Source organism: Drosophila innubila, chromosome X, assembly GCF_004354385.1.
Source record: "Drosophila innubila isolate TH190305 chromosome X, UK_Dinn_1.0, whole genome shotgun sequence".
NCBI lineage: Eukaryota > Metazoa > Arthropoda > Insecta > Diptera > Drosophilidae > Drosophila > Drosophila innubila.
The window spans coordinates 2169807-2197638 of record NC_047626.1 but is presented as its reverse complement, the minus strand read 5'-3'; the positions used below and the strand labels follow the sequence as shown (position 1 = coordinate 2197638).

Here is a 27832-nt window from a genome sequence, read left to right as displayed (position 1 = left end):
AATAATAATTGAAAATGTAATTGTATGGCAGCACTGGTGGTAATTGAAAATTCAATTGGATGGCAACACTGGCGAGACAAGCACAAATAAATAATATTAACATTGGAAGTGAAAGTTAATATTTAAGCAGTTATCCCATGCAGCGTTAAAGCAACAACAATAACAACTGTGGAGATTTACAAAACATGAATATGGACACGAAACTGCGGGAGCAGCCATCTGCAGATGGAGCAACAACAACAAATGCGAAAGCGGACGAGGCAATGAAAATCAACACAACAACATCAACAACAACGACAACGATGTCAACAATGTCAACAATGTCAACAACAACAAAAGGAAGCGATTCGAATGAATCGCCAGATGAATGGATTCGTTTGTCACAATGGGTGCATTGTTTATGTGTTGTAACGTTCGACTTGAATCTGGGCCAGGCACTGGAGTATGTTTATCCGCCGGAATTGATGCCCAGCGAACAGGAGGTGAGCAACATTTGCTATATGGCATTTCCGGACTCCAATTCCGGTTGCATGGGCGACACCAAGTTCCATATGCGTTTGCGTGCCATCCCAGCAACAAACACAACAACAACAACGAATCCTGCCTCCTTGGATTACTATAATGGACTGTGTGCACCTGCAATGCGTTCGGATAGCAGTCACTATTGGGGATTTGTTTATTTCCGACAGAAACGTGATGCGAATTTGCCGCGCGGTTATTTTCAAAAGAGTTTAATCATCATCACACGTCTGCCGTTCTTCAACCTGTACTACGATGTGCTGGGCCAGCTGGCACCCAAGTATTTCGAGCTGGGTGATCAGGTGTTGCGTCAGGCCTGCGAGCAGATCAATACCAGGTGGCCCAATCTGATGGTGGGACAGACGCTGCAGTTGCCGCTGCTCGACTGCAACTATCAGATCTGCATACCCAAAGCCACAAGCAGCAGTCGCAAGCTGCACGGCGTCACAGCCGGACAGCAGCTGGCGGAGATTACGGGGGCTAGTTGTGGCGGGGATTCACCCACAGCCGTCAAGGTGCTGGCCTCGGTGCATGAGGTGGAGCTGTTTCGCAGTCTCAGCTTTGTCATGGATCATCTGTATACGCTGTGGGAGCTGGTCATCACGGCGGAACCGATTGTTGTCGTTGGCACCTCTCCGGCCGATTGCTCCCACATGGTGCAGGCTCTGGTCGCTGTCATCGCTCCACTGGAATACTGCGCCGAGTCGCGTCCCTATTTCACCATACACGACAGCGAGTTCAAGGAGTTCACCCAGGAGAATCCCAATCGCAGTATTCCCGCCGTCATCCTGGGCGTCACGAATCCCTTCTTCGTCAAGCTGCTCAAGGATTGGCCGCACATGCTGCGTCTGGTGGATAATCAGGTGAGATCCCTTTACCAACTATTGCCAGAAATTTAACATTAAATAAAAATTTTTTTAATAATAACAAATAAATAAATAATAATAATAATAATTGAAATTGTTAACCATAAATTAAACCCATAAACCGATGTAACCGGTTGGTAACATTCATTGTATTCATTTTTAACGGTTAGTTTCGGTTTAATCAAGCATCAAATTCAATTAAGATTTATGACTTCGGCAGCGTCTTGTACACTGTGTGAAAAAGTAAAGTTGGTTTTGATGCGTTTTGATTTTTACCACATAATAAGCGTTCAACTTGCAAATAAAATTAATAAGAACTTCTTTTAGTGTATAATTGTTTTGGTTTGTCAAAACCAACAACAACCACACAGATTTTTTGTCACGACGCACAGAGTCATAAATGTGTTCATTTCGCTTTAATTTATGACTTCAGAAGTTGTGTTTGTTGTAGATGTTGTTGTAGTGCTCACGATTGCAAATTCCTTGCCCACCGCTGATTTAAATGTATAATCACATTTTTCAAGCTAGTTTTGATTTTACATTTGAATATTGTTTTTTTTTTTAAATAACTCTAAACTTTTCGATCTCAAAGATTTTTTTCTTTCTAAATTTCTACATTTTTTTGATTTTAAAATATAAGTTAAAGTAAAATTTTGTCATATAATAAAGTTTATCCTGTTTTCGGTATAATAGGATATATCAAACATTATCTTACAGTTTCAATACTTATAAACCTAAACCACCCGAAAGAAAGCAAATTTAAATTAAAAAAATAAAAAAGCATAAAAATATATTGAATAATTCAAACCTATAAAATGTTTAAAATCGAAACACAAATAGAACTTTTAAAATTATCCTCTAAACTCTTCGAAAAATGTAGTATATTTAATAAACAAGATTATAATTATATATTAAATATAGTAAATATTTATGAAAATATATTTAATATTTACGTGAGCTTTACCCTCGAATTTAACGCACATGCAGGTCAAATTTTCCAAAACGCCGTCTTATCTCACGATACAATTGTCATTAAATTAAATTTAAAAGAAAGCATAAAAATATATTGAATATTTCAAACCAATAAAATGTTTAAAGTCCAAACACAAAATAAACTTTTGAAATTATCCTTTAAACTCTTCGAAAAATGTAGTATATTTAATAAATAAGATTATATTTATATATTTAATATAGTAAATATTTTTAAAAACATATTTAATATTTATGTGAGATTTACCCTTGAATTTAACGCACTTGCAGGTCGAATTTACCAAAACGCCGTCTTATTTCACGATGCATTTGTCATATCTGTGTTGTGCTAAAATTTCAAACTTGTAGCTTAAGCGGCTTGGCCTGTACAATGTATTTATAGTTAATTAATATGAAATATAATGATGACTGAGTGTTATAATTATTAATTAATTTGTGTATATCTTACACTTGCAGAAAAACATGCAGCAACAGCAGCAGGAATTGCTGCAGCTGCAGAAGAGTTCGCGGAATGGCAACGTGGTGAAGTTGCAACAACCGATTTCCAACAATCACAACATTCTGAATGGCAGTCTGACGGCAGCGGGCGACAGTTCGACGGCGGGACTGCACACCAAGTACAAGCCGTATCTGAAGAAGGACAAGACGCTAATTAAAAAGGTGCTGCTGGGCATGAAAACGAAACGACCGGAACATGTGCAGACCGCTCTAATCCGGCGCTATTTGCTGGAATTGACGCAGAGTTTTATGATACCGCTGGAGCGTTATATGGCATCGTTAATGCCGCTCCAAAAGGATATAAGTCCATTCAAATCGGCGCCCAATGCCAGCTCGTTCAAGCTGGATGATTTTTTGGCCACACTGGAGACGGCGGGACCACAGCTAACATCACCGCTCAAGGGTGACTGGAAGGGTCTCTACAGACGCTTCATTAAATCCCCGAATTTCCGGGGCTGGTACGAATCCCGGCATCGCGAACTGCAATTAACACTGCAGGATTTGCAATTGCAGGCGCTATCGCAGGCGAATCTGGAGCATTGGGCCCACGATAAGCAGGAGGTGGAAATAATTGATATGATACTCAAGTTGAAACAAAAACTGAATCTCTACAGTGATAAGACAGAGCTGGAGGGGATTACGAGCAGCACACAGCGTCAGATACGGGCACAGATTGAGTGCATGAAGGGATTGCTGCCATCCGATCTCAAGAATGTTGTGAATCTTTGATCGTTTGTGCACTTTATTAGCTAAATTTACCTCCCTACCCCTTAACCCCCTTAACAATCCCATTCCCCCCACCCCCCTCCATGTTCAGTTATATATTTTATAGTTCAAAAAATTGTATATGATATTTAATGTTTGATTGCCAGGCAGTTAACCAAGTCACAAATAGAAGAGAAACTTATAAGGAATAGAAACTCCGCAAATTCTAATTAGATGTTTATCCAAAATACATGTTGTTTCTTTTTCCTTATTACTTATTACATATTTTAGCATGTAAGCCTTAATAGATTTGTGTACAAAATAAACCATATCCACAATGTTTTCCAAAATTCAACAAAAATGTATATACATTAAGTACAATTTTAGTCACATTATCATGTTCAAAAATTGTCCGGTCTTTGTGTGTCCATTTCACAAGGCTATACAAATTTATATATTCCTATTGTAATATACAAAACATATAAAAAAAAAACAAGATAATTGATGTTAATGTCGAATGTTTTATGTGAATTTCTCAAGTAAACGTAAATTAAATTAATTACATTTGTTTTATTTACACGCACTGTCAAGGAAAAAAATTGGAGTTAAAATTGTACCCTTTTTTTTAATTCAAATAGTTCAGTCATGAGTTTACCCAATTATTACGATGAAAGCTTGAGATTTAAAATTTTGAATTTTCGAAAATTCAAGATCTAGAGAGAAATAATTTTTTTAACAAAGTTCATTATATTTAAATGCAGAATGAATTTAGAGACCAAATCATGATCAAAATGACATTTCGCTTGAAAATCGGTTAATTTTTAATAAAGTTATGAGAGATCAAAGCTTTAGAAAAAATGTCAAAGAGTAAGTATGGAAAATTTAATCATCTTTCATTCAATCATTCATGCTTAGGGTCGAAAAAATTTAAAATTTTTTTTGATAAAAAAAATTTAAATGCAGAATCAATTTAGAAGCCAAATTATGAGAAAAATGACATTCCTCTTGAAAATCGGTTCAGTTTTCATAAAGTTATGGATGATTGAAGTTAGTCCGACTTTGGATCTAACAACTTTACAAGTCAAAATTTTTGTACAATTTCATATGATTTTTGACAAGAAAGTGAAAGGTCTCAGAATTAAATTTAACGTGTTGTTTTATACTTATTATGATATAAGGAGTTGATTAAAAGTGAAAACTTGGGATTTAAAATTATTGATTTTTAAAATTCCAAAGGGGGGACCCTTAGCATCAAATCCATGATCCAGAGGGAAATAATTTTTGTAAAAAAATTAAATAATTTTAAATGCAGAATAAATTAAGAGGCCAAATCATAATTAAAATGACATTCCGCTTGAAAATCGGTTTAGTTTTAATCAAGTTATGACAGTTGGAAGTTGGTCAACTTTTTGAGCTGGCAAATTTCATAATTGTAGCGGTGAAAACGTTTCGGTATTCGGTTCTTGACTAAGAATTCATTTCAATTACGGTTTCAGTTTTGACATTAAAAAATTAAACGGTTAGTTTCGGTTAACGGTTCCGTTGTTATTCCCCGGCTTTAGTTATGCTTATAGAGAAAAAAGAACCCATTAAACTGTGCATAATCAATTAATTTAGAGATTAGAGACAGCAGTGGAGTTGCAAATTATTTTTATTATTTATTATAAATATGAAGTAAACAAAAAAATGAAATGGAACTTAATGCATAAACATGGTAATAGTTTTGTACGTAAGTTGCGATGGGCAATAATAATACGAGTATGATGGAAATGTGGAAATGTTGAGATAAGATGCGAATGCGATTACAGTTAGGATTAGATAAGAAAGACAATGTCATCGGCGAGCATTATCTGATTGTCCTCGGTCATGCGATGCATGGCGGCATCAATTTCTCCGGCGGCAAATGGCTCCGGATTGTTCGCATTGATTTCCGCCGTGATGCGATGCAGGGGCAGACTTTGTTCCCGTGCCTCGCGGAACAGACGTTGCAGGCCATTCTTAAAGACGCCCAGACGATCCTCTGTGATGGTGGCAGCTGTTGTTGTGATGGCTTCCGAGCTGGTTTGACTCTCGGAGGCAGTTATGGCGCTGGCCGGCAAGGAACGACGCGTCTCACGGCGTGTCAGATCGCCCGCATCCGGTTGTGGTGTCTCAATCTCCTCATCACTGTCCAGGCCAGCATTGGTAGACGGTTCGATGCGTGTACGCTTGCTGCGACGTGATGGTGAAGCCGGAGTCTCAGCATTTTGATGATCCTCCTCCTCCTCATCCGAGGAGGCGCCCTGGCGACGCCGCTTGCTGCCGCGCTCCTTTTCCAGCACCTTCTTGAAGTAGGCAAACTGCACCAGCTCAATGGCCGCATGGGCATCCTCCATGGCCACCGTCTTGGACATGCGAGCACGTGCGTGTGCGGTCGACAGACGTATAAGTGTCTCCAGCGTACGGGCCGTAATCGGTTGAGTCCTTGCCACATCCGATTCGACAGCCTCCTGGGAACGCAGACGGGAATACTCATTGGCAATGGCCTCGCAAGCCTGCTCCGTCAGCTTGGGCTTCATGCACTTGGCAATGTGTATGTATTTACGCATAAATTCCACGGACAGAATCTTCTCATGACGCTTGCGGGATTTGCCATGCAACAGCGCATCATATTTCTCATACAATTCGGTGTCCTTTTTCTGCATTTAAGAGTAAAATATTAATTGTCTGATTTGGATTTTATTGGTGGATTCATTTACCTGCTCCGTGTTGGACACAAAGGCCAGTGAATCCGCATAGGAGCTGCCCATGGTGAGTGGTTCACCGTCGGCCTCCTTGGGATTGCGATAGCGATGCATTCGGACCACATGATCCGATATCATCTGATCCACATCGCTGTCAATCACATCCAACATCACGAACAGCAAATCGAAACGCGACAAAAGCGAATCCTGCAGTCCAATATTCTCCATGGGTGTCTTGTATTGATCATACTGAAAGGATTAAGCAAGAAAATAAAGTTTATTACAGGCAGGATTAAGATTCGATTAAAACTTGATTGGATTAAGCAAGAAAATAAAGTTTATTATAAGCAGGATTAAGATTTGATTAAAGCTTGATTGGATTAAGCATGAAAATAAAGTTTATTATAGGCAGGATTAAGATTTAATTAAAATATACTTGGATTAAGCAAGAAAATAAAATTTATTACAGGCAGGATAAAGATTCGATTAAAAATTGATTGGATTAAGCAAGAAAATAAAGTTTATTACAGGCAGGATTAAGATTTAATTAAAATTTAATTGGATTACGAAAGAAAATAAAGTTTATTATAGGCAGGATTAAGATTAAATTAAAATTGTATTGGATTAAGCATGAAAATAAAGTTTATTAGAGGCAGAATTAAGATTTGATGCTCTTGTAAAGTGTATTCAATATTTAACTGATTGTTCCTATGACAACTTTATGAAATAGCAAACCGATTTAAGTCAAATTTTATTGAAATATTTAAGACGAGTCCAAATGCCAAATTTTGTGAGTTTTGTTAAGATCTCTCAGGAAACAAGAAAGTTTTTCATAGAAAATATTGATTTTTGAAAAATCTTTTATATGAAAGCTATATGATATAGGGATCCGATTTGAACCAAATTTGGTGAGAATGTAAAAGACAGTAACAAACTTAAAATATGTGAGTTTTTTTTGAAATATTGTAAAAAATAAAAAAGTTGTTCTTACTAAACGACCATTTTCAAAAAATCGTTTATATGGCAGCTATATGATATAGTGATCCAAATTAAATTAAACTTGGTGAGAATGTATAAAACAATACCAAATAGACAATCTTTGGTTTTTGTTGAGATATTGTAAAAACAAGAGACAGATTTTTATACTAATGGATATATGATATGATATAGTGATCCGATTTAAGCAAAATTTGGTAAGAATGTATAGGACACTACTAAACACAAAATCTGTGAGTTTTGTAGAAATATCTGAAAAACTACAATCTTTTTTAAAGTAAATATGTATTTTCAAAAGATCGTTTATATGGCAGCTATATGATTTAGTGGACTGATTTAAACTAAACTTGGTCAGAATGTATAAGACAGTGCCAAACACAAAATCTGTGAGTTTTGTTGAGATATCTCAAAAGACAACAAAGTTTTTCATGCTAAAGGATCATTTTGTTTCGATCGCTCCTATGGAAGCTATAAGAAATAATGCTCCGATCTTATTGATTTCGATATATGTGCTGCCTGCAGCCAAAAGACGAAGCTGTGTCAAATTTCATCAGGATTGCTTCAAAACTGAGAGATTAATTGCAATAGGAAAAGACGGACTTTTTAACACTTTTCCCGATCTGGCGGATATATACATAATGGATTGCTGGTTGAACTTACACGTCCGTAGACGGGATTGGCGGCTGCCAGTACGGAGCAGCGGGCATTGAGGGAGGCATGGATGCCCGCCTTGGAGATGGTGACTCGTCCCTGTTCCATGACCTCGTGGATCGCTGTGCGATCAATGTCGCTCATCTTGTCGAACTCATCGATGCAGACGACGCCACGATCCGCCAAGACCATGGCACCCGCCTCCAACCGCCTCTCACCCGTATCCTGATCCGTCGTAACCGCAGCCGTAAGACCCACTCCGCTGGAACCCCTTCCCGTAGTGGGTATGGCTCTGGGCGCCGTATTGAGCACATAGCGCAGCAGCTGGGACTTGGCCACCGAGGGATCACCGATGAGCAGGACATTGATATCGCCACGGAGTCGAGTGCCATTCGGCAGAAGCTTCTCCACGCCTCCCAGGAGCAGACAGAGAATCGCCTGCTTCACATAGGTATGACCATGTATAGATGGAGCCAGACTCTTGCTTAGCAGCTCAAAGATGTCATTGTTCTTGGCGAGCTTCTTGCACAACATAATGTCCTCCCTGGAGATATCCAGATTGCTCTCCTTGCTCAGCAGCGAGATGTTGTTGGCCAGCAAGACGGTGCGAAAGGTGCCGGATGTGTAGCCACCATGTCGATTGGGCAGACAGCGATAGTTGCCCACAATCTGGACACGATCTCCCGGCTTGCAGCGATCCACCAGATCATCATCGCATATGATGTCCACGGCACGTGGCAATTGTCCGGCTGGCGCCTTTTCCGGCATCTCCTGTATGGTTAAACGCTGATGATCCTTGTAAACAGACAGCCCGAATTCCGTTTCCAGCAGATTGCCATCATCATCCTTGGTGGGGTACACAGCACTCGATGGCACCGCCTCAAACGAGGTGAGATCGGTGTATTTACGCTCCAGCACCTTCTTAGTAGCCGGACAATAATGCACACTCCGCACCACCTTGGGATGTATGAGTGATACCTTGGTCACAATGCCCTCCACACACACCAGATTGCCCAGATAGATGGAGGTGAGGGAGCGCGGCGTCACATGACGATTGCCAAAGCAACCCTCGAATCCCACAAAGAAATCCTCATGCTGTTTGGCATAGCTGGGCTCCACTGTGGACACGTACTCCTTGAGGGCACGTCCAAATGCCAGCTGCTCATCGGAGGCATTACTTAAGAGTCCCAAGGCGCGTTGTTGATTCTTTCGCTTCAGATCGTTGATGTTGACAATTAAACGCTTGCTCTGCTCCGCTATCATGTCCTTCACATGACCCGCATAGATGCCCTGGTCCTCCTCGTCGTCCAGAAAGTCCACATACTCGCGTTGTATATCCTTTATGTACTGCTCTGCGTCGTGTGCCATTTTCAAACAATAATTCAACAATGAAACAGAAAACAACAAGCTAACAATTTGCACGCCGCTAGCAATTGCAATTTTTGGCGGGAAATGACAATCGACAGGGCTGCAACGATAATAAACAAAACAAAATCGGTTTATCAATGCTGCCATACAGTGCTGCCATACACTTATGCCACATTTGGCGTTTTTAGTTGGCGCCAATGGCACTTTTTATTAGAATTGGCTCTTTTTTGGTTAAAACAAACGTTTCTTGAAAAGTATTAAAAATTTAATTTAGATCTAAATATTTTCGCTACCAACAATAAAAATAAATTGTAACATTATTCTGAAATTCCAACACATGTACATTCTTAAAATCGCAGGAAAAAATATGTAAGCTTTGGACAAGATAATATGTTTTTATGTTAATTTAAAAGATGTGCTTTTTAATATTACTTTAATTTAAAAATTTTGTATTTAACAAATTTATTTTAAATTTTTTGTAATTTTTTCGAGATCCGTGTATTCTGTTTTTCTTAATGACTTATGGCAGCACTGTCATCGATAACAATTCGATACACGTGCCCACCGCTGGTTTAGAACATACCTGATTCTAAAATAAACAATAAAAGGAGGTGATGATTCTCTTATTGCTTAAAGTACACATACTAACTTACTAATTATTTAAATTCATTTAATCGCAGCTTAGATTACGACCAAAGAGAACCGTACAATGACTGCGCCGGCGTCTGGAGTAAAATATTACTTCAAAGAGCAATTGGCCTACACGGAGGATCATGTGTTGGTGAAGAATCTCTTTCTAACCAATATCAAAGAGAGCCTGAATAAGCAACAGCTCCAAGATCATTTCGAGATGTTTGGATGCATTGAAAAATTACATCTGTTTTCCATCAATAATAGGACTCGAAATGGCTACGTTATTTTTAAGAATCCTCGTCATGCTGCCGAAGCATTGGAGAGAAAGTTTCAATATGTCAAGAGATGCCGTATAACAGTTCAACCATGTTATACTTGGCATCAACCAGATGCCGAGAAATTGCCGGATAAACCGGATAATGTGAATTCCAATGAGAAAAATTCTGACATTATGAAACTGAACGATTATTGCCTAGAGCATATATTCCGAGAATTATCTGATCAATCTGATCGCATTCAATTTGCTCGTACCTGTTATCGTTTCCGATACATTTATGAGGAAATGTCGCCGATGTTGGACAAATCTATCGATTTTGAAATATTTGAAGAAATGACTGCATGGAAAGTGCGTGATTTTTTTAAACTTTCCGGACGTAATGTAATGCAAATCGAAGGAAATATACCAGAACAGCACTGCGACATTGTGTGCAAATATCTTGGAAAGCATTGCACTAATTTACAGTCACTGATGATCATTGGTAACATTATATCAAGTTTGAAAATGTTTGCCAATCTAAATAGTCTTCAAAATCTGAGATTATTTCGCTGCAATCTAAGAAATGACGATCTGCAAGCGATCGAACATTTAAATCAGCTTAAGAAACTGGATCTTTCAGGAAATCGAATGATGACTGTAAAGAGTTTGAATTATTTACCACAGTCTATTGAGTCGCTGACTCTAGATGAATGCGAAATGAGACGACACCCGGAATTGTTGCTTAAAATATTTGGAAAGCTACCGCAGCTTAAGGAATTGTACATAGAAAGCTTTGTTCTCGAATCTCCGTGCTTTGAGCGGCTTATCAACGAAAAGTACTGTGAATCTTTGGAGACTCTCTCCATTACCTGCACCGACTACGAGATTGATGATTATTATCACATTGCAAGGCTACCAAGCCTGAGGAAACTTAAGTTGTTTATGCCTGATTTTGAAAATGAAATTCCTCCAATGCTTATGAAATGGCTGGTGAAGCATAAGTCCAAGCAGTTGGAACATTTTCAAATAGACGCATTGTATGGAAACAATATTAATGCCGAGATCCTTTTTGAGATTGGAAAGCTGAGCGCACTGCGAACTTTGATTTTGCCACTCAACAATACGATCACCGATAGTGGATTGGAGGCATTATTTAACTTGCAAGATTTAACAGAAATCGATATCAACCAATATTCAAAAATCACGGATAATGGTGTACTTCGACTGATCCTTGCCTGTCCCAAACTGCAGGTGTTAAATTTGAAGAATTGTTTGCAACTCACCAATAAGTTTATTCATGATATTATTTTTCATCTACAAGATAATCAAAATAATCGTCCGCTTCCTATTAAACTGTCTATGGTCGGCACCAAAGTCAATAAATTAATACTATTAAATGCGGATGTGGCTGACAGGAATATAATTAATGTAGTGTACTAATATTATCGGGAAACTCTAAATTTTGAGATTAAAACAATCATAATCCATTTTGAATTTATTTGCCAAATTTGCAAACCACATGTTTAATATATATATATATATATATATATATATATATATATATGAATGAATATATGAATTATATACTTTTACGATAAGTTATTACTTTCTTTATTCAGTATTAAAAAATAATAGCCGTACAGTAAGTCCAGAAAGTGTCTTGACAAAATAAGAATTCAGTTACTGTTTTTTTTATTTAATTCTTAAAATATTTTTTTTTAATGAAAATTGTTTTTCTTTTCTTTAAGTTGTTTAAAGAACAAGAATAAGAAATAAAATAAAAATCCATTTAAAAAAATACAAATATTTTTGCAAGATTATGTGTGACCGGTCTCTTCGATAACATATTAATAAGTTAAAGGGTTATTTAGACTGGTAACGTAACAAAACGACCGCGGAATCAGAAACTCTATTTTTTAAAAAACAGCGAAGGTCTTACGATAACATGGCAATGTTACTGCAACTCTTCGCGATGACGTATTGGACGAATGTAAATAATATTTATTTATATTTAATAACTTTATGATAAACAGTTCAAAAGTGTCGCTGTCACACTGAAATATTCAGATATTTTGTTACTTGTGTCAAGTAACAGTGACGTAAATATCGCACAGAACGAGTGCATAATATCGATATATTTTATAGTTTCTATCGCTACTGCACAGATACGCAAAGTTCATCTTTAGTTGTCATTTGCGTTTATTTTCATTAAAATATAACAATTCAACTTGTATTTTTTGTTGTAAAATATTCAATTAAATTTGTTTTTGAAGTATGGACAGTGGAGCTGATGTAAGTGAGCATAGAAATTGTTTGCCCAACGATACACAATTTTGATGAATTCTTTGCAGAAAAATGCTCCAGCTGGTGATGGACAACAAGACGACAACATCGTGAACGAGCAACCAATCGAAATAAGCTCAGATTCCAGCAATGGCGCCAGGAGTGTGGGGGAGGATGAGGAGGAGGTGTTTGAGAGCGGCAGTGAACGAGATTTGGATTCGGACAGTGATATTAGTATTATTAATTCAGTGAGCGATAGCAGTGAATCACATAATGATGAAAGGCTGGAGGATGAATTTCAAACCATATTGTCGATGCCATTCAAGGAATACAAATTGTACATGCAACTCTGCCACACAGCATTGTAAGTTGTTAAGAATTCTTTATAAATAATAGAGGCACTCCTGCAACAGATTCAGATTTGATTTTAGCAATTCTAAGATGTTTACACTCAGAAACTATAGTTCTAAAGTCTAAATGTATTTTGTTATTATTAGCAAAATTACTCTGTACTAAAAGTTGATTTTCGACTGAGCGTTTCTATGGCAGCTATATGATATAGTGGACCGATTTGAACTTAATTTGGTCAGATGCATATTTAGCCGGATTGGTTGAGATAACTCAAAAACACCAAGAAGTTTTTCGTACTAAAACTTAGTTTTCGACCGATCGTTTCTATGACAGCTATATGATATAGTGGTCCGATCCAAAAATAAAAAAAAACTTGATCTGCGCACGGTATTCAGGAATCTACATACCAAGTTTAAAGTCGCTAGCTCTTATAGTCTCTGAGATTAACGTCCGTCTGGACATGGCTATATCAACTTGACCGTTGTTGCTGATCAAGAATATATATATTTTGGCTATTTTGAATGGGCACAGGGTATAAAATGCGGGAAATTGGTTTTAAAAATATGGTTTCTTTTGTGAAAACGTCTTTATATTGACTGAAGATAACAAATTTGGGCTACCATTTTCTGTATGTATAATCGATGCACTCTAATGAACATATATCTAAAATATGCAATTGCAGCAAATTAAATGTGTTTGAGAAAATCGATGTGGCGATCAGTGAATTTGAAAAGTATGCCACAATACCATCGCATATTTGGCTGCGCTACCTGAAGACGCTCCAAGTGGTGACACAGACGCCTCAGGAGCACGAAGTGTTCCAAAGCAAATGCCGCTTGGCGCTGAGCAGCTACTATGGTAAGTATTAAAGTAGGTGAATCAGAGCAAATATTCAATCTTTACTCTCATTACCCACCCTATCAGATGATCAACTTGCTGAGTTCATTGTCAAGAGCTTGGAGCAGCAACCACTTGTGGATCATGGCGAGATGTGGGCCAAGTTGTTGGCTGATTATGGCTTGGAACGTGTCGATTTCATTGAAAAATCAAGGGCTCTACTCCGTGGAATTACGGATAAAGCTCAGGCGGAGCAGATGGAGCAAATGTTGAGTTCCCAGTGCGTCAATTGGAATTGCAATGAGGAGCAATTGCAGGAAATGCAACAATTAATCAATGAATTCAAGCAGAAACTAAAGAACAGCACAGAGAATACATCATATCTGCAGGAAATGTTTATTCTAAGAATCGATACCTTAACACTGGACAGGAATATAAAGATCACACTGGCCAAAATCATCTATGAACGTTGCCTGACCAAATATCCCTCAGACAGTGGCCTCTGGCTGGATTATCTAGCCTATATGCAAAAGCCACTGCAGTCCCCAAATACTGATGGTGATAATGCATCCAAGAATGGCCAATACATGCAAGTCCATGATGGCTATCTGAAGAGCCGGCCATTGGAGCTCATCAAACGGGCATTGCAGTCCAAGCCAAGTGTTCAACTGAACCACAAGTATCTGCAGTTGATGGAACTGCAGCAGCTCAGCCTGGAGCAGATCGATGACGAGCTGAGGAGTCACTTTAATCGCATTGAACGATACATGGAAATGACTGTGGAGCTGCAACTGGATTATCTGGCTTATCGGGTGCGTCACACCAACGTCGAGGATGAACAGCAGGTGAGTTGGCTGGTTTATTAAGTAGGTTCGATTTATATACACCTATTTATATACACCTCTATGGCATCCGCTCTGGTAACTCATACAAATTCCGCGAATTTTTTGTAGGAATTACATAAACAAAGAAGAAGAAACCATATAATTTGCCAAGTCCACAGTCTGACCAACTTCAAGCTTGCATAACTTTGTCAAAACTGGACCGATTTTTAAAAGAAATATCATTTTGATCATGATTCGTCCTCTAAATCCATTCTGCATTTAAATTTATTTCATTTTATAAAAAAAATAATTTTGCTCTAGATCTTGAATTCGATGCTAAGGGTCCCCCCTTTGGAATTTTAAAAACACAAAATTTAAAATGACAAGTTTTCACTTTTAATCAACTCCTTATACCATTATTAGTATAAAACAACACTTCAAAACTGATTTTGAGACACTTGATTTTTTTGTAAAAAATCATGTCAAATTTTATAAAAATTTTGACTTGTAAAGTTGCTAGATCCAAAGTCGGACCAACTTCAATTAACCATAACTTTATCAAAAAAGAACCGATTTTCAAGCGGAATGCCATTTTGATCATGATTTGGCCTCTAAATTGATTCTGCATTTAAATTTATTTAATTTTGGAAAAATAATTATTTCCCACTAAATCTTGGGTTGGATGCTAAGGGTCCCCCCTTTGGAATTTTTAAAATCAAAAACTTTAAATCTCAAGTTTTCACTTTTAATCAACTCTTCATATCATAATTAGTATAAAACAACACTTTGAATTTAATTCTTAAACTTTTCATTAAAATGTTTGTCTTGCAAATCTTTTTGCCAAGTTTTTATTACCTAATAACATTATTTCCAGTTTTGGATTTCTAATTTTTATTTCCAAATTGTGGTATTAGTGTAAGGTTTTCACATTTGTTTAAAGAATCATTAAATTTAACACTTAAAACACATAATATTTGTAATAAATTAACACATATATACCTTGAAACTTTACTGAATTTTCCTCTTTTAAAGGTTGATGCACTACGCGCTGCATTCCGACGTGTGTGGGATCGATTGTCCGAGCAGTACGGCGATTTGGCGGACACGGGATACGAAGTGCTGCAGCTGTGGGCGCTGGTCGAGTATGCCCAACTGAAGAGTCCCAGTAATGGCGCCGACATCTGGTCCGAAATATTCAGTATGTGCAAGAGAGAGAGTTGAAATTTGAGAATATTTAAATAATGCTTGATCATTTAGGTTATCCGGGCAGCAGCGATAAGAGTCATCTGTGGCTGGCCTATGCCCAGATGGAGGGTGAATACAATGCTGGACTTAAAATACGCACTGTTCTGCAGCAGGCATTAATGTCGCTGCCGGCAAATGCTGAGGGAATAAGCCATCTATATCGTCGCTATGAACGCTGTTTTGGCAACTGCGATACAATTGCCGATTGCCAGGCATATTGCCAGCAAATCCAGGAGAGCAACTTAATGCCAGGAGGACGTCCGCAACGTGGAACAACGTATGCGCAAGGCAGGCGACAACAGACGCAGTTCCAGGATAAACCAGGTCGCAAGCATTTACCAACTGGCCCCGCAAAGAATCCATTTCGACCGGTGAAAAAGGAATTACCAGCTGCCAAAAAGCCAATACCGCCAGCCAAGAAAAATGTACAAAAAAAGAAACCAGCTGCCGATGAATCCAAAGCACCCAATTTCAAATACGCCCGTGAGTTGTTCAAAAAAAAAAAAAAACAATCGAATATTAATTGTCAGCTAACCTTGTATTCAATTCATTTAATTTTCAGCACATTTGGAAGCTAATAAAATATTTATTAAGAATCTGTATGCTCAGTGCAGCAAGGAGGATTTAACGCAGGCATTCCAAGCATTTGGCACCATCAAGGATATCCGTTTGGTCTACAGACAGTGAGTAAACATGTCCATTGAATCCACAAATTTATTTAACATCATTCACTGAATTTTTAATAGTTCGACTTAGCTCAAATTATCAATTTATTATTTATTGTCCCTTATTATTTTACATTCATTAAAGCTATATATAATATAAAATTATACAGAGTTTAAAAATTTCTTTACAACTTAAATATATTGTACGTATTTATTTTCTTTTTATAATGTTGCCCAAGTTTATTTACAAAATTTTGTTTTTCAATAAAAAATGTGGGAAGAAAAAAAAGTCCTTGATTTAATTAAGAAAAAGTTTTATAATATTATAAAAATTGCAATATAATGATCATTTTTAATTTTCATTGATTTATTTTAATTTAAATTCATTTTTACATTATTATTGAGCAAAAACATAAGGCTCATAAAATAATTATTATTCTTAAGTTTTATTTGTTCTTCATAATAATATCTATATTAATAATGATAAAAAACAATTAAAAATTGTTTTGATCTTTTTATGCATTTTAATGATACAAAAATTGACAATATAATTTTTGACCATGAAAAGTAAAAATTACAATTAAAGTTAAAGTTTTAAGCAATAATATTCATTATATTTGAGCAAAAAATGAAACTCAAGGCATAAACAATATTTAATGAGTTTTTTTTTTGTTTAAATATAATGATTTTTGTTAAAGTTTTAAAGTAGAACTCATAATTATCTGATATTTCAAAAATGAATTAATGAAAATAGTAAATTTGTAAAGCATGGTAATAAGTATAAAGATTAATTTTAACTCTCTTTAATTGCAGTAATCAAAAATTCAAAGGCATTGCATACATTGAATTTGAGCAGCCGGATCAGGCATTAAAGGCGGTCGCTGGTGGCGATGGACTGGACATAGGTGGACAGGCGGTGAGGTTCAAGCTCTTCTTCTTTCTTTGGTCTCTCATAACTTCATGAAAAATTAACCGATTTTCAAGCGGAATGTCATTTTGATCATGTTTTTTCCTCTAAATTGATTCTGCATTTAAATTTTTATCACCTAAAAAATTTAATATTTTGTCGACCCAAAGCCATCTATCATCCAATTTTGCATACTTACCCCTTGACATTTTTTCAAAAACTTTGATCTCTCATAACTTCATTAAAAATTAACCGATTTTCAAGCAGAATGTCATTTTGATCTTGATTTGGCCTCTAAATTGATTCTGCATTTAAATTTTTATCATCTAAAAAATTTGATATTTTTTCGACCCTAAGCATAACATAACATCCAATATTGATTACTTACCCCTTGACATTTTTCGAAAATTTCGATCTCTCATAACTTTATCAAAAATTAACCAATTTTCAAGCGGAATGTCATTTTGATCATGATTTGACCTCTAAATTGATTCTACACTTAAATTTTTTTTGATATTTTTTGCGATCCTAAGCCATCTACCATCCAATTTTCCTCACAGCAAATATTAAACCTTTTTATTTTGCAGATTGTGGTTGCCATTTCGAATCCGCCGGTTAAAGGCGCCGCTGGCTCAGCATCCACAGCAGCCGCGGGAACGGGAGCAGGAGCCGGATCAGGATCAGGATCCGGATCAGGATTAATGGCTAGAAAAGCGGAAAAGCGTCGCTTTCCCACATCGCTGATACCCACAAAGCTGGTCATGCTGGATATGAAGAGACGCAGGAAGCTTGAATTGGATGAGGATGCGACGGATGCCAATGGCAAATCCACTGATGCCAATGGCAATGCTAATGCTAATGAGACAGCCAATGAAGCCGCAGCAACAACTGCACCCAAATCAAATGATGACTTTCGCAAGCTCTTTAATATCTAAGTTAAACATAGGAAATTAACGTTGTTGAATGCATGAAATTTGCTACTTAATCTAACTAAATGATAGGCTAGACTTAAAGTTAATACACACACACACCTTCATATATAATATACACTTACACAACTTAGAGCAGGACAACAACACATGCTTATAAACCAATTTTAAAACCCACAAATGTTAAATGAAAAACCCCCTGTTTATATGTAGATATACTTACATATATACGTGTATGCATGTATTTATATATTATTATATATATTGTCTACATACTGTATTCATTTTAAGACAGATTGCGAATTTTAATCATGTGTTGTTTGGCAACTTTGTGACCTATCTGAATAAAGTGTAGTTCTTTTTTTTTATGTAAACAACAGCAGTTATTATTATATCAACTACAGTTGCTCAAATAATTGTTTTGACCAACAAAAAAACAGTTCACACATTTTATTTTGTAGAAAAAAAAACACACTTTTTAAAATAGTTGGTTCTACAAACAGTTTAAAAAAAAATTAGACTATTTTTATTCCCTGTGGTCATAAAAAATGACAAAAAAAAAAGGGTATAATGTGTTAGGCAGAATGTACCATTTGTAACAGGCAGAAGAAGGCGTGACAGACCACATAAAGTATATATATTCTTGAACAGGATCAACAGCAGAGTGAATATAGCCATGTCCGTCTGTTTAAACACGTCAATCTCAGAGACTATAAGAGCTAGAGACTTGAAATTTGGTATGTAGGTTCCTGAATACCGTACGCAGATCAAGTTTGTTTTTATTTTTGGATCGGAACAATATATCATATATCTGCCATAGAAACGATAAGTCGAATATGAAGTTTTTGTGTGAAAACCTTCTTTGTATTTTGAGATATCCTAACCAATTTGACACAATGTGCTTCTGGGTTGGTCTTATACATCCTTATTAAGTTTGGATAAAATCGGTTAACTATATCACATAGCTACCATAGGAACGTTGGGTCGAAAATTAAGTTGTAGTATGAAAAATGTTATTGTTTTTTGAGATAACTAATCCATTCTCACAGAATATGCTTTTAAATTGGTTTTATACGTCCTGATCGGACCACTATATTATATAGCTGCCATAGGAACGATCGGGCGAAAATGAACTTTTAGTATGAAAAACTTCTTCTTATACATCTGGGCTGGTAATATACATTCTGACCAAATTTGGCTTAAATCTGATCACTACATTATAAAGTTGCCATAGAGACGAAATTCAAATTGTACTATATAGTACCTGAATACAGCGTGCTCGAATGTACCTGAAATTTTCTAAGCTATGTTGTGCTCAAATATCATCCTCCTCGGCCGTTATTGTTGGGTTGTTGCCCTTAACGTTTGGGCTCCACGAATACCAGTCAGTCAGTCAGTCAGTCAGGACAAACAGTTTTATATATATAGATATCAAAAATAAAATTAAAAGGAAATTTGAATTGTAGTATTAATCCAAAGAATAAACGACTTTGATTTAAAATTTGTGGATTCTAGAGAATAGATTCCACTGTAAATACCCAACAATTCCCCCAGAGAAATATGTATACATTTAGCATGTTTACAGATCAATAGTGGATTTATATGCAGTGTAAAGTGTATATAGACATATAGTTGATAGAGATAGAGACTACGTTTTGAATTTGACACTCTTGGTGACTGTGGCCTTAATGCCGGACACTTCGCCGCCGTAACGCTTGACCTCCTTCCGGACGGATCTGACAGCACCTTTGCGTCGGATTAACGCCTTGCGATATTTGCCACGATGCTTGACACGCGGATTACGCAGCTCCTTTTTGCGATGCGGCGTTAATCCCTTGTTCTTGGCCATTTGGTAGGTGATGCCGCGTCTGGCGAGCTCCTCAGCGTCCTCCTCTCCCTCCTCCTGCTGCTCCGGTTCCTCTTGCAGCTGCTCCTCATCTGTCTGGTCATCTTCGTCTTGATTCAGCTCCGTCACATTCTCCTGCTCTTTGTATTGGTTTAATATCTGCAGCTTGGCCTTCCTTTGTGCCACATCTAGTACAGTGAATGCATCGCCATCCTGTATGCGCTCCAATAGCGCCTCCAGTTGCGGTCGTATGAACTCCACATAACGTTGAGCCAGCTGATCCCTGAGCTGCTTCAACTGCACTAAACGCTTCACCACCGGATGATATTTGACTTGCTGGCGTTTAACCTTCAGCAGCAGATAGAAGGACACATTGGCGCAGTAGGTGAGCAGCACATTCTGATAGACCGCGGCAAATTGCAGTGCCGGCACCAATGGAACCTCATGATTCCGCACATAGTTTAAAACTGGACCCGTTAATTGTTGCACTTCGCTCAAATGCCGCTGGAATTCCTGTGTAAGACCCATAAACTCTGGAGAGTCCTTCTGCAGCAGCTGCAGCCGCTCACGCTTGCCCAGACCCGCCAAATCCGTCGTGACCTTAATGCTTTCCGTCTTTAACTTTGCAACTTTGCCGGAATACGCTGGCAGCTGTTGTTCCATGTCATCTAGCAGAAAGTCCGCCTCATTGAGCTGCTTGGCCAAGCGTAATTGTATCTTTTTGGCCTCCTCCTCCTCCGCCTTGGCCATATCCTCCTCCTGGGCATTATAGCTGCTGTAATCGGGATCCACAAAGTCCGTATTGTAATAGGTTTTCTTGTTGCTGCCCCAGTTCATGGTATCCGGCAGATCGCCGTCATCATCCTCGGCACCTTCGATGTCGCTGTCGCGCATCAATTCCGCCACTTCATCCTCCTGATCCTCATCATCATCGCTGTCGCTAAATAACAAAACTTCTTGCTTGCCTTTTTGTTGCTTTTCCGCGCGCTGTTTACGTTGCTTACGTAAGTCCTCCAAAATTTCGCGCTCCTCCTCATCGTACTCCTGCTCGGAGTCGGTGGGCTCATATTCATCCACTTCGCTATCCATTTTATTTTGATTTAACTATTTTAACTATTTATTAATTGCCACAGAAGCGCAACACGTGCAGTAAACAAATCTGCGCCTTAGAGATGGACAATATAAACGTAGCGGTCACTGATTCATTGCAAACTGTGTCTAAGCGATATTTCGATATCGATAATGTTGATAATAAATATTGTTTTATTTAAAAAGTGTAATTATATTAGTTTTTTCTTAAATAATACAGCATTTTAATTTAAATTCTAAACAAGTGAACAAGTGAACAAGTGTTTAGAGATGGCCAATATAAACGTAGCGGTCACTGAGTCATTGCAAACTGTGACTGAGCGATATTCCCATAATATTTATTGCTATTTTATGCTACTTTACTCACAAAGTCTAGTCATATTCATTTCTTGTTATACAATACAGCATTTATTTGTTTAATAAATCCGTACGTAAAACTAAATCAAACTGAAATAGGCTGTAAGCCTTTTGTTCCAGCTTCTGGCAGCGCCATGCATTTACAGTTATTTTTCAACTGGTTGAGTTTACGCGCGCACACATTTTTTGAATAATATACTTTCGCAAATTCAATCATAGAGCACACATATAGAATATGATCATATAAGTATAAACAAATATACAACTTGATTTCCTTTCGACTTTCAATTTATTTTACAAATCAATATATATTGTATTTCATAACAAATGTATTGCAAATGGATAATTTATAGCCCATTATCAAATATATATATATATAGATATTGTCCACATATACCTAATTATATATATTTTTTTACTAAGGGACACATTTGACAGTACGACGATGCATTTGATGCATTTGGTCGTTGATTAATCGTGCATCCAATTCAGGACAAAGACGTGAAAATAGGAAACCTTAGAATCATCTTCATATTCAGTTGAAGTCAAACATAATTGTTTCGATCTCACCCAAAATATAGAAAACAAAGGAATGGATATTCATACAAAAAAACTAGTTTTATTGCCCATTTTACCGAATGCCCGACATCATATTGTAATCAGATCCATCCTATACCGAATTTTTTTTATTTCCCTGTGGAAAAAAAGGATAACTTTTGAAATAATAATAAATAAAAAAAATAAATATTATAGTTTAATTTTTATATAAAAATTAAACCATAGCAAAAAATAATTGAATCATAAAATTTATAATTTTTAGATCGCCTTAAAATGTATTTGAATTAAATTTGAATTATCTACTTTTATTAGAAAACTTGACAAGTAATTCTTATTTTCAATTTTTAAAATAAATATTGAAAATAAAAGCTATGGTTAAATTTGTATATATTATATAAATTAAAATATAATATATAATAATTTTTTTATTTATATTTAAATTAATTTACATAATTATTAATATTTTTTAAAAACTACAAGAATAATTTTTATTTATTTTATTTTGTGCCTAAAATGATGGTCGATAGGGTGCACTTACTCTATCCATTTAGCAAGTTCCTGGCACTTTTTTCTTTTTGGGACAGTGGACAGTCAGCGAGGAATAATATACAGCAGGTGGTGAGGGGTGTGAGGGGAAATCGCCAGTCACCTGTCGCCTAATTGCCAAACGTACGACGCACAGGAGGCTCAACCTGAAGCGGAACCGGAACCGTAGCCTGACTATCGCTCAATTCCATGATCTGCATGAGATCCTCCTGCAGCAATGATGCACCCCTGAAGCTATGATAATTATCGGAAGTACCGCTAGTCGCCGTTGTAGTTGTTGTTGTTGTTGCATTGCTGCTATCTGGCAACTCTTCGGCAATGGAGATGCTAATGCTCTGGGGCAGCTGTGACGATGGCATATCATGGGGTCCCACAGGAGCTAGTACCTTGAACCAGGGCAGTGTTAACGAGATGCGATGCCAGCGTTCCGAAGCCCTTTCCGATGGAGTGTGCGAATCTCTCAGTACGAGACTTGGCCGCGGTGATTGAAAGCCACTTATGGTTGCCACATCGGTGGTTATCTTGGGATTAATCTTGTGACTGGTGGTGGGCATGTTATCGTCGTCACTCAACTGGGACGGCTCTGTTGGCGGCAACATTGCCGTTTGCATCTCCGATTCCGATTCAAAATTTAACGCATTTCGATTGTTGTTATCGCTGTTATCGATTGTAGGCAACTGCTGGTATGCCATCTCCAGGGGCACATCACGATTAATATTATTGCTTCGCATGCGATTGTCATTGATACTAGGCGAATGCTGGTATTCCATCTCCAATTGTCTGGCCCTAGGAATATTTTAATATTTAAAACAATGTATTTATTTTAATTAGTGTTGATTAAAATTAAAGTGCAATTATAAAAATGAACTTTAAATTAAACATTAATATTGTGGTCAGAAATAATTATTGATATATCGATTTATGAGTATTATAACCACGGTTGCCACCTTATAAAACAAAAATGAGCCAAAAAAAATTAAAAAAAAAAAACAATTGAAATAAAAAGGAACCAACGCACATATTTATATAAATAAACCAAATTATTACCTTCTATTTATCTATTTATAGCGATATTTAAAATGTACATGTATTGGAAAATCAGTATAATTGAACAATAAATTTTTACTGTTGGTAGCAAAAATATATAGATCTAAATTACATTGTTAAAAGTTCTCAAAAACTAAAAATGACAGCCGTGATTATAACAACCAGCTTACCTGCACCGATTCTCAAGCTCTGCAGGCAGCGCTGCCTGCTGCGACTGCGACGGCGGCAGCGAGATGCAGTTGATCACACGCTGCGCGGCAGCAATTTGACTGCGCATCATGTTGTTGGTGGAGCGAGAGTTGCCATATTGCAGTCGCTGCTGCAGCATCGAGCGTTTGATTAAATCCGGATGCAGTTGCTGCTCTGCCTGCGATGGCGACTGCGATAGTTCCGCCACTAGCTGTGTCGATCGATTATTATCGTTGGCATACAGCAATGAATCGATGACTTCTTGGCGCTGTCGACGCTGCGCAATGCGTTTGATATTTGAGCGGGATTGTGCATTGCCGTAACTGATACGCCGTGCGGCACGTTGGCGTCGCTCCTGCGCCTCCCGCCGTGCCGCATCCGCTGCACGCGATTTGGCCGTAGAGCGCAATTCGCTGCGCAAATAGAAACCGTTGCCATTTTCCGCCAGCTCCGCATTACGGCGTGACATCTCCTGGCCCAACTCACGGGCACGCTCCAGCGACTCCAGACGCAAGCGACGCTGCTGCTCCAGTTGCGCCTCCGGCGTAAGGGGCAGCGGGGTTAATCCGTGATGTTGTTGTTGTTGATTTGAGCTGCTTGGCGACTCATTGATATCCTCGATTTCACGGAACAAACGCTTGAGACGCACCTGACGCATCTTCAGCTCGATGGTGCGATCATTGAACTCCTGAATGCGCTCGTATTCCTCCCGTAAACGCTGCAGCTGTCCGTTACGGCGGCTATTATTGAAAATGCGCCGATAATATGGCGTGCGCTTGATTTGATATGACATATCGCTAAACAGAGAAGAATATCGGATAAAAAACATCGTGTTTTGATTACCCAAAATAGGCATGTTGCAATAAAAAGGTAGCGACAACTGCGATAGCCAAGTTGTGTGCGTGCGAGCGAATTTAACAACCCAAAATAGCACACGATGCAACAAAAAGGTAGCGACAACTGTGTGCGTGTGAGCGAGCTAGCAGCATTGCTCTTATCGAGCACGCTCTCGCTATCTTATCGCGCTACCTTCTTATTGCACCTTGCCAAGCTTTTGCTCACCACAATGAATGGAGCGAGAGAGAAACTGACTGAGAGAGAGCGAGAACTTGGAATTTTTCGCGACGCTTTTTGTTTTTTGTATTGCACTTGAAAATTTTGTACGCTTCCTAAATGTAAAAAAAAAACAAAATTAGTTTGTTGAAAATGTTGCCTGTAACGAAACTGATTTTTTGTAGTACACTGAAATATTACATAAAGCTGCCAAGCCTGCTTAGTAAGAAAAAAAAATGAAAATATATAGTCCAAACTTATACATTAATTTATTAAAGGTCAGTTCGTTATTAAAGTTAATACAATACAATTTTGCAGACAAATACAAATCGTTTTTACGTTACCACATACATATTAAAATAAATAAATAAAAATTAAATACGACGCCTGCGCCAAAGCTAGGTTGCGAAATTTGTTTGCCAGTGTAGTTGTTTCGTTCATTTAGCGAGTTTTGCCATCAAGTGAACCAGTTTGTGTTCATCGGCACCAACAATGCTGCCCACTCGTCGATTGCCCTTGAGGAATACGAATGTCGGCATGCTGCGAACTTTGTACTTTTGAACCAGTTCCTCGTATTTGTCCACATTGATCTTCATGAAGAGCGCCTTGTCTGCATATTGGCGTGATAGTGATTTTACCGTCTTTTCAATATCTTTGCATGGTCCACACCAAGTGGCATAGAAATCGAGCACAACGATTTTATTATCGGCAGCTTCGATGCGCTTCTGGAAATCGTTGAGGCTGCGAATTGTGCTCAGTGTACTCATGTTGCTCAGAGTTGTTTTTGAACGTTGCACTTGACAAAACTTTTTTCTTAAACGATTTTACTTGAACACTAGACTAACGTCGAACTGTATTTTCTTTTATTCTTTTTTTTGTGATTTAATTTTTACTTAAATGTTTCTATCGTGATGTTGATTTTAAGCTCTAATGCTCGCAGTGCATAGCAACACTGCTATTTATAGGAATTTCCTTGCACATGTTTCGCGCGCTTTTTCGTACTCACCACAAAATGGTGGCTTCTCACACACACACATACGCACACTACCAAAGCGGCGAAAAAACGGTAAAGTTCCAGTGTTGGCGCTGCCACCTAGTGCGCATATGCATATTATCGATAAGCGATAGCGCAATTATTTGAAAACAGTGTTTAATTAGTATTTTTTAACACGGCTGCCACACTTAGCGTTTTTGCGCTAAAACTAGCTTTTATTTTTCCTGTTGGCGCAATGATACTATTATTTTTATTGGAATTGGCTCATTTTTAGATTTAGAAATCTATTAAGAATGTAATTTGGATCTAGCTATTTTCGATAAAAACCGTAAAGATTTATTGTACTGATTTTCCAACACATGTACATTTTTAATATCGTAAAATAGAGTACATAAGCTTCTTTGAATAAATAATATAATAAAAACAGTTTTGATAAAATGAGTAAGAAAACATTTTTGAAAAAATCGATTTTTGTTATATTTTTTTCATTTAAAGACGCACAAATGTCTGGAAATAACCATATTTCGATCTGAACTGAAACTGAATACAACTTTTTTTCTGTCAATTATATTGTCTGTGATTTGTCAATCACTTCTATTTCGTTTCAGCCGTCTGGTAAAACGGAACACAACAAATTTCCAGAAATTTTGTACGTACATATAATAACAAGCAATATTCGAAATTTTCAGTTATAATAATAATCATAATAATAATAAGATTAAAATTTTGTAGCGAAATTTGCAGCAGCGAAAATGGTTCATGTGGTACAGAGCAAAGAGGATTTTGAGCAGCAATTGTCGAACGCTGGCGACAAACTAATCGTTATCGATTTCTGTGCCAACTGGTGTGGACCATGTAAAATAATCGCACCCAAATTGGAAGAATTGGCTGCCCAATATACGGAACGTGCCGTTGTGCTCAAGGTCAATGTGGATGAGAATGAGGAGATCACTTTGGAGTATAATATAACCAGTATGCCGACATTTGTGTTTATTAAAAATGGTGAAGTACTCGATATATTTGTCGGTGGCAATTCCGATAAATTGGCCAAATCGATGGAGAAATATGTGGGCGATGCCGATGAACCCGATGAATTGCAACAACAACAACAACAAGTGGATTCGGCATCGGCATCGGATAGTGCCGTTAGTGGTAGTACAATGGGTGAAATCGATGAGGAGCCTGGAAATGGAAATGTTGACGATATGACACGGGAAATATCGATACCAAATGCCATCAACGATGAGCGCGTTCTGGAGAACTAAATTCAATCAACGCAAATCTAATTACATTTACAACTCTACACATCAAAAGCCAGTACCTTTTAAAGAACCCAAAACATAAGACTTTTCATCAATAAAATGTTCAATATTTAGTGCCAAAAATTGCCATTAAACTTGACTTGTTGCCAACTTACAATTAAAAACGGTTTTTTTTTTTAAATTTGAAAAGTAAACGCTGAAATCATAGGGGTGTTCCCGAAACATTTGAAGATTCGATTAAAGTTTTCGCTAAAAACAAAATAAAACATAAATAAAATAAATATTTGATTAAATTATGATTTTTAATAATATACCAGATAATAAATATATTATTTAATTACATGTGTGACCGTTTATCTCGATAGCATCAATAGCTTTAAGATATAGCAATTAGCAACACTGCTATCTATAACGATTCGATAAGAGTGCCCATCACTGGACTATATGGATAACATCTCATTTACCATCGAGATTTTTTATCCATAATTCAAACAGTGATTGAAAATAGAAAATATTTGTGATATATTTGTCTTTGATTTTATGTCCTGTATAATTAAAGCCTATTAAACAGACATGTCATTTTGTATATGGTGATGTTTTAGACCAGCATCTTTGCCTATTGTTCTTAACTTATTTACTTATTAT

The 27832-nt window shown here is 37.3% G+C and overlaps 8 protein-coding genes across 10 annotated transcripts; 4 read left to right on the top strand and 4 right to left on the bottom strand.

Moving 5' to 3' along the window:
• The first annotated feature begins 26 nt into the window (after positions 1 to 26).
• On the top strand, positions 27 to 4087 carry LOC117793849 (protein DENND6B). Of its 2 annotated transcripts, XM_034634274.1 has the most exons (3): positions 27 to 1382; positions 2832 to 3644; positions 3683 to 4087. In XM_034634274.1, the coding sequence occupies exons 1-2, from the start codon at positions 186 to 188 to the stop codon at positions 3600 to 3602; spliced, it is 1968 nt and encodes a 655-aa protein (XP_034490165.1). In that variant the 5' UTR covers positions 27 to 185; the 3' UTR covers positions 3603 to 3644; positions 3683 to 4087. The 2 variants fall into 2 exon arrangements, with proteins under 2 accessions (XP_034490165.1, XP_034490164.1); XM_034634273.1 differs by having other exon boundaries at positions 2832 to 4087.
• A 1124-nt stretch (positions 4088 to 5211) lies between these two features.
• On the bottom strand, positions 5212 to 9366 carry LOC117793889 (DNA replication licensing factor Mcm3). Its single transcript, XM_034634327.1, has 3 exons — positions 7958 to 9366; positions 6317 to 6550; positions 5212 to 6256 (listed from the first exon to the last, which is right to left on the bottom strand). Exons 1-3 carry the CDS (start codon positions 9314 to 9316, stop codon positions 5393 to 5395), a joined length of 2457 nt encoding a protein of 818 aa, XP_034490218.1. The 5' UTR covers positions 9317 to 9366; the 3' UTR covers positions 5212 to 5392.
• Positions 9367 to 9909: 543 nt separating this feature from the next.
• Positions 9910 to 11699, top strand: LOC117791298. The gene is made up of 2 exons (XM_034631010.1): positions 9910 to 9927; positions 9997 to 11699. Exon 2 carries the CDS (start codon positions 10026 to 10028, stop codon positions 11643 to 11645), a length of 1620 nt encoding a protein of 539 aa, XP_034486901.1. The 5' UTR covers positions 9910 to 9927; positions 9997 to 10025; the 3' UTR covers positions 11646 to 11699.
• Positions 11700 to 12367: 668 nt separating this feature from the next.
• Positions 12368 to 18620, top strand: LOC117793501 (RNA-binding protein 4F). The gene is made up of 9 exons (XM_034633820.1): positions 12368 to 12497; positions 12557 to 12852; positions 13522 to 13697; positions 13764 to 14521; positions 15533 to 15698; positions 15758 to 16228; positions 16308 to 16428; positions 17224 to 17326; positions 17905 to 18620. Exons 1-9 carry the CDS (start codon positions 12480 to 12482, stop codon positions 18250 to 18252), a joined length of 2457 nt encoding a protein of 818 aa, XP_034489711.1. The 5' UTR covers positions 12368 to 12479; the 3' UTR covers positions 18253 to 18620.
• Positions 18621 to 19815: 1195 nt separating this feature from the next.
• Positions 19816 to 21285, bottom strand: LOC117793453 (something about silencing protein 10). Its single transcript, XM_034633766.1, has one exon. The coding sequence runs from the start codon at positions 21179 to 21181 to the stop codon at positions 19895 to 19897; it is 1287 nt and encodes a 428-aa protein (XP_034489657.1). The 5' UTR covers positions 21182 to 21285; the 3' UTR covers positions 19816 to 19894.
• An 850-nt stretch (positions 21286 to 22135) lies between these two features.
• On the bottom strand, positions 22136 to 25252 carry LOC117793402. 2 transcript variants are annotated; one of them, XR_004618264.1, is made up of 4 exons: positions 24941 to 25252; positions 23860 to 24675; positions 22635 to 23428; positions 22136 to 22232 (listed from the first exon to the last, which is right to left on the bottom strand). XR_004618264.1 is itself a non-coding variant. In XM_034633712.1 (3 exons), the coding sequence occupies exons 2-3, from the start codon at positions 24669 to 24671 to the stop codon at positions 22753 to 22755; spliced, it is 1488 nt and encodes a 495-aa protein (XP_034489603.1). In that variant the 5' UTR covers positions 24672 to 24675; positions 24941 to 25252; the 3' UTR covers positions 22631 to 22752. The 2 variants fall into 2 exon arrangements, 1 of the variants encoding a protein (XP_034489603.1); XM_034633712.1 differs by lacking the exon at positions 22136 to 22232 and having other exon boundaries at positions 22631 to 23428.
• Positions 25253 to 25346: 94 nt separating this feature from the next.
• On the bottom strand, positions 25347 to 25823 carry LOC117793403 (thioredoxin-1). Its single transcript, XM_034633713.1, has one exon. It carries the CDS (start codon positions 25696 to 25698, stop codon positions 25369 to 25371), a length of 330 nt encoding a protein of 109 aa, XP_034489604.1. The 5' UTR covers positions 25699 to 25823; the 3' UTR covers positions 25347 to 25368.
• Positions 25824 to 26495: 672 nt separating this feature from the next.
• On the top strand, positions 26496 to 27346 carry LOC117789179 (thioredoxin-T). Its single transcript, XM_034628263.1, has 2 exons — positions 26496 to 26574; positions 26658 to 27346. The coding sequence occupies exon 2, from the start codon at positions 26678 to 26680 to the stop codon at positions 27188 to 27190; it is 513 nt and encodes a 170-aa protein (XP_034484154.1). The 5' UTR covers positions 26496 to 26574; positions 26658 to 26677; the 3' UTR covers positions 27191 to 27346.
• Positions 27347 to 27832: the final 486 nt, after the last annotated feature.

Excerpts from the sequence above, each read along its gene's own strand:
- LOC117793889 (XM_034634327.1), bottom strand. The coding sequence starts at position 9,316 with ATGGCACACGACGCAGAGCAGTACATAAAGGATATACAACGCGAGTAT. Across the intron at positions 6,551-7,957 it reads CCAATCCCGTCTACGGACGT|TATGATCAATACAAGACACC; the intron begins GTAAGTTCAACC and ends TAATCCTTTCAG. Across the intron at positions 6,257-6,316 it reads TTGTGTCCAACACGGAGCAG|AAAAAGGACACCGAATTGTA; the intron begins GTAAATGAATCC and ends TCTTAAATGCAG.
- LOC117793403 (XM_034633713.1), bottom strand. The coding sequence starts at position 25,698 with ATGAGTACACTGAGCACAATTCGCAGCCTCAACGATTTCCAGAAGCGC.
- LOC117793402 (XM_034633712.1), bottom strand. The coding sequence starts at position 24,671 with ATGTCATATCAAATCAAGCGCACGCCATATTATCGGCGCATTTTCAAT. Across the intron at positions 23,429-23,859 it reads GAGCTTGAGAATCGGTGCAG|GGCCAGACAATTGGAGATGG; the intron begins GTAAGCTGGTTG and ends AAATATTCCTAG.
- LOC117793849 (XM_034634274.1), top strand. The coding sequence starts at position 186 with ATGAATATGGACACGAAACTGCGGGAGCAGCCATCTGCAGATGGAGCA. Across the intron at positions 1,383-2,831 it reads TGCGTCTGGTGGATAATCAG|AAAAACATGCAGCAACAGCA; the intron begins GTGAGATCCCTT and ends TTACACTTGCAG.
- LOC117789179 (XM_034628263.1), top strand. The coding sequence starts at position 26,678 with ATGGTTCATGTGGTACAGAGCAAAGAGGATTTTGAGCAGCAATTGTCG.
- LOC117793453 (XM_034633766.1), bottom strand. The coding sequence starts at position 21,181 with ATGGATAGCGAAGTGGATGAATATGAGCCCACCGACTCCGAGCAGGAG.
- LOC117793501 (XM_034633820.1), top strand. Across the intron at positions 12,853-13,521 it reads CAACTCTGCCACACAGCATT|CAAATTAAATGTGTTTGAGA; the intron begins GTAAGTTGTTAA and ends ATGCAATTGCAG. Across the intron at positions 13,698-13,763 it reads GGCGCTGAGCAGCTACTATG|ATGATCAACTTGCTGAGTTC; the intron begins GTAAGTATTAAA and ends CCACCCTATCAG.
- LOC117791298 (XM_034631010.1), top strand. The coding sequence starts at position 10,026 with ATGACTGCGCCGGCGTCTGGAGTAAAATATTACTTCAAAGAGCAATTG.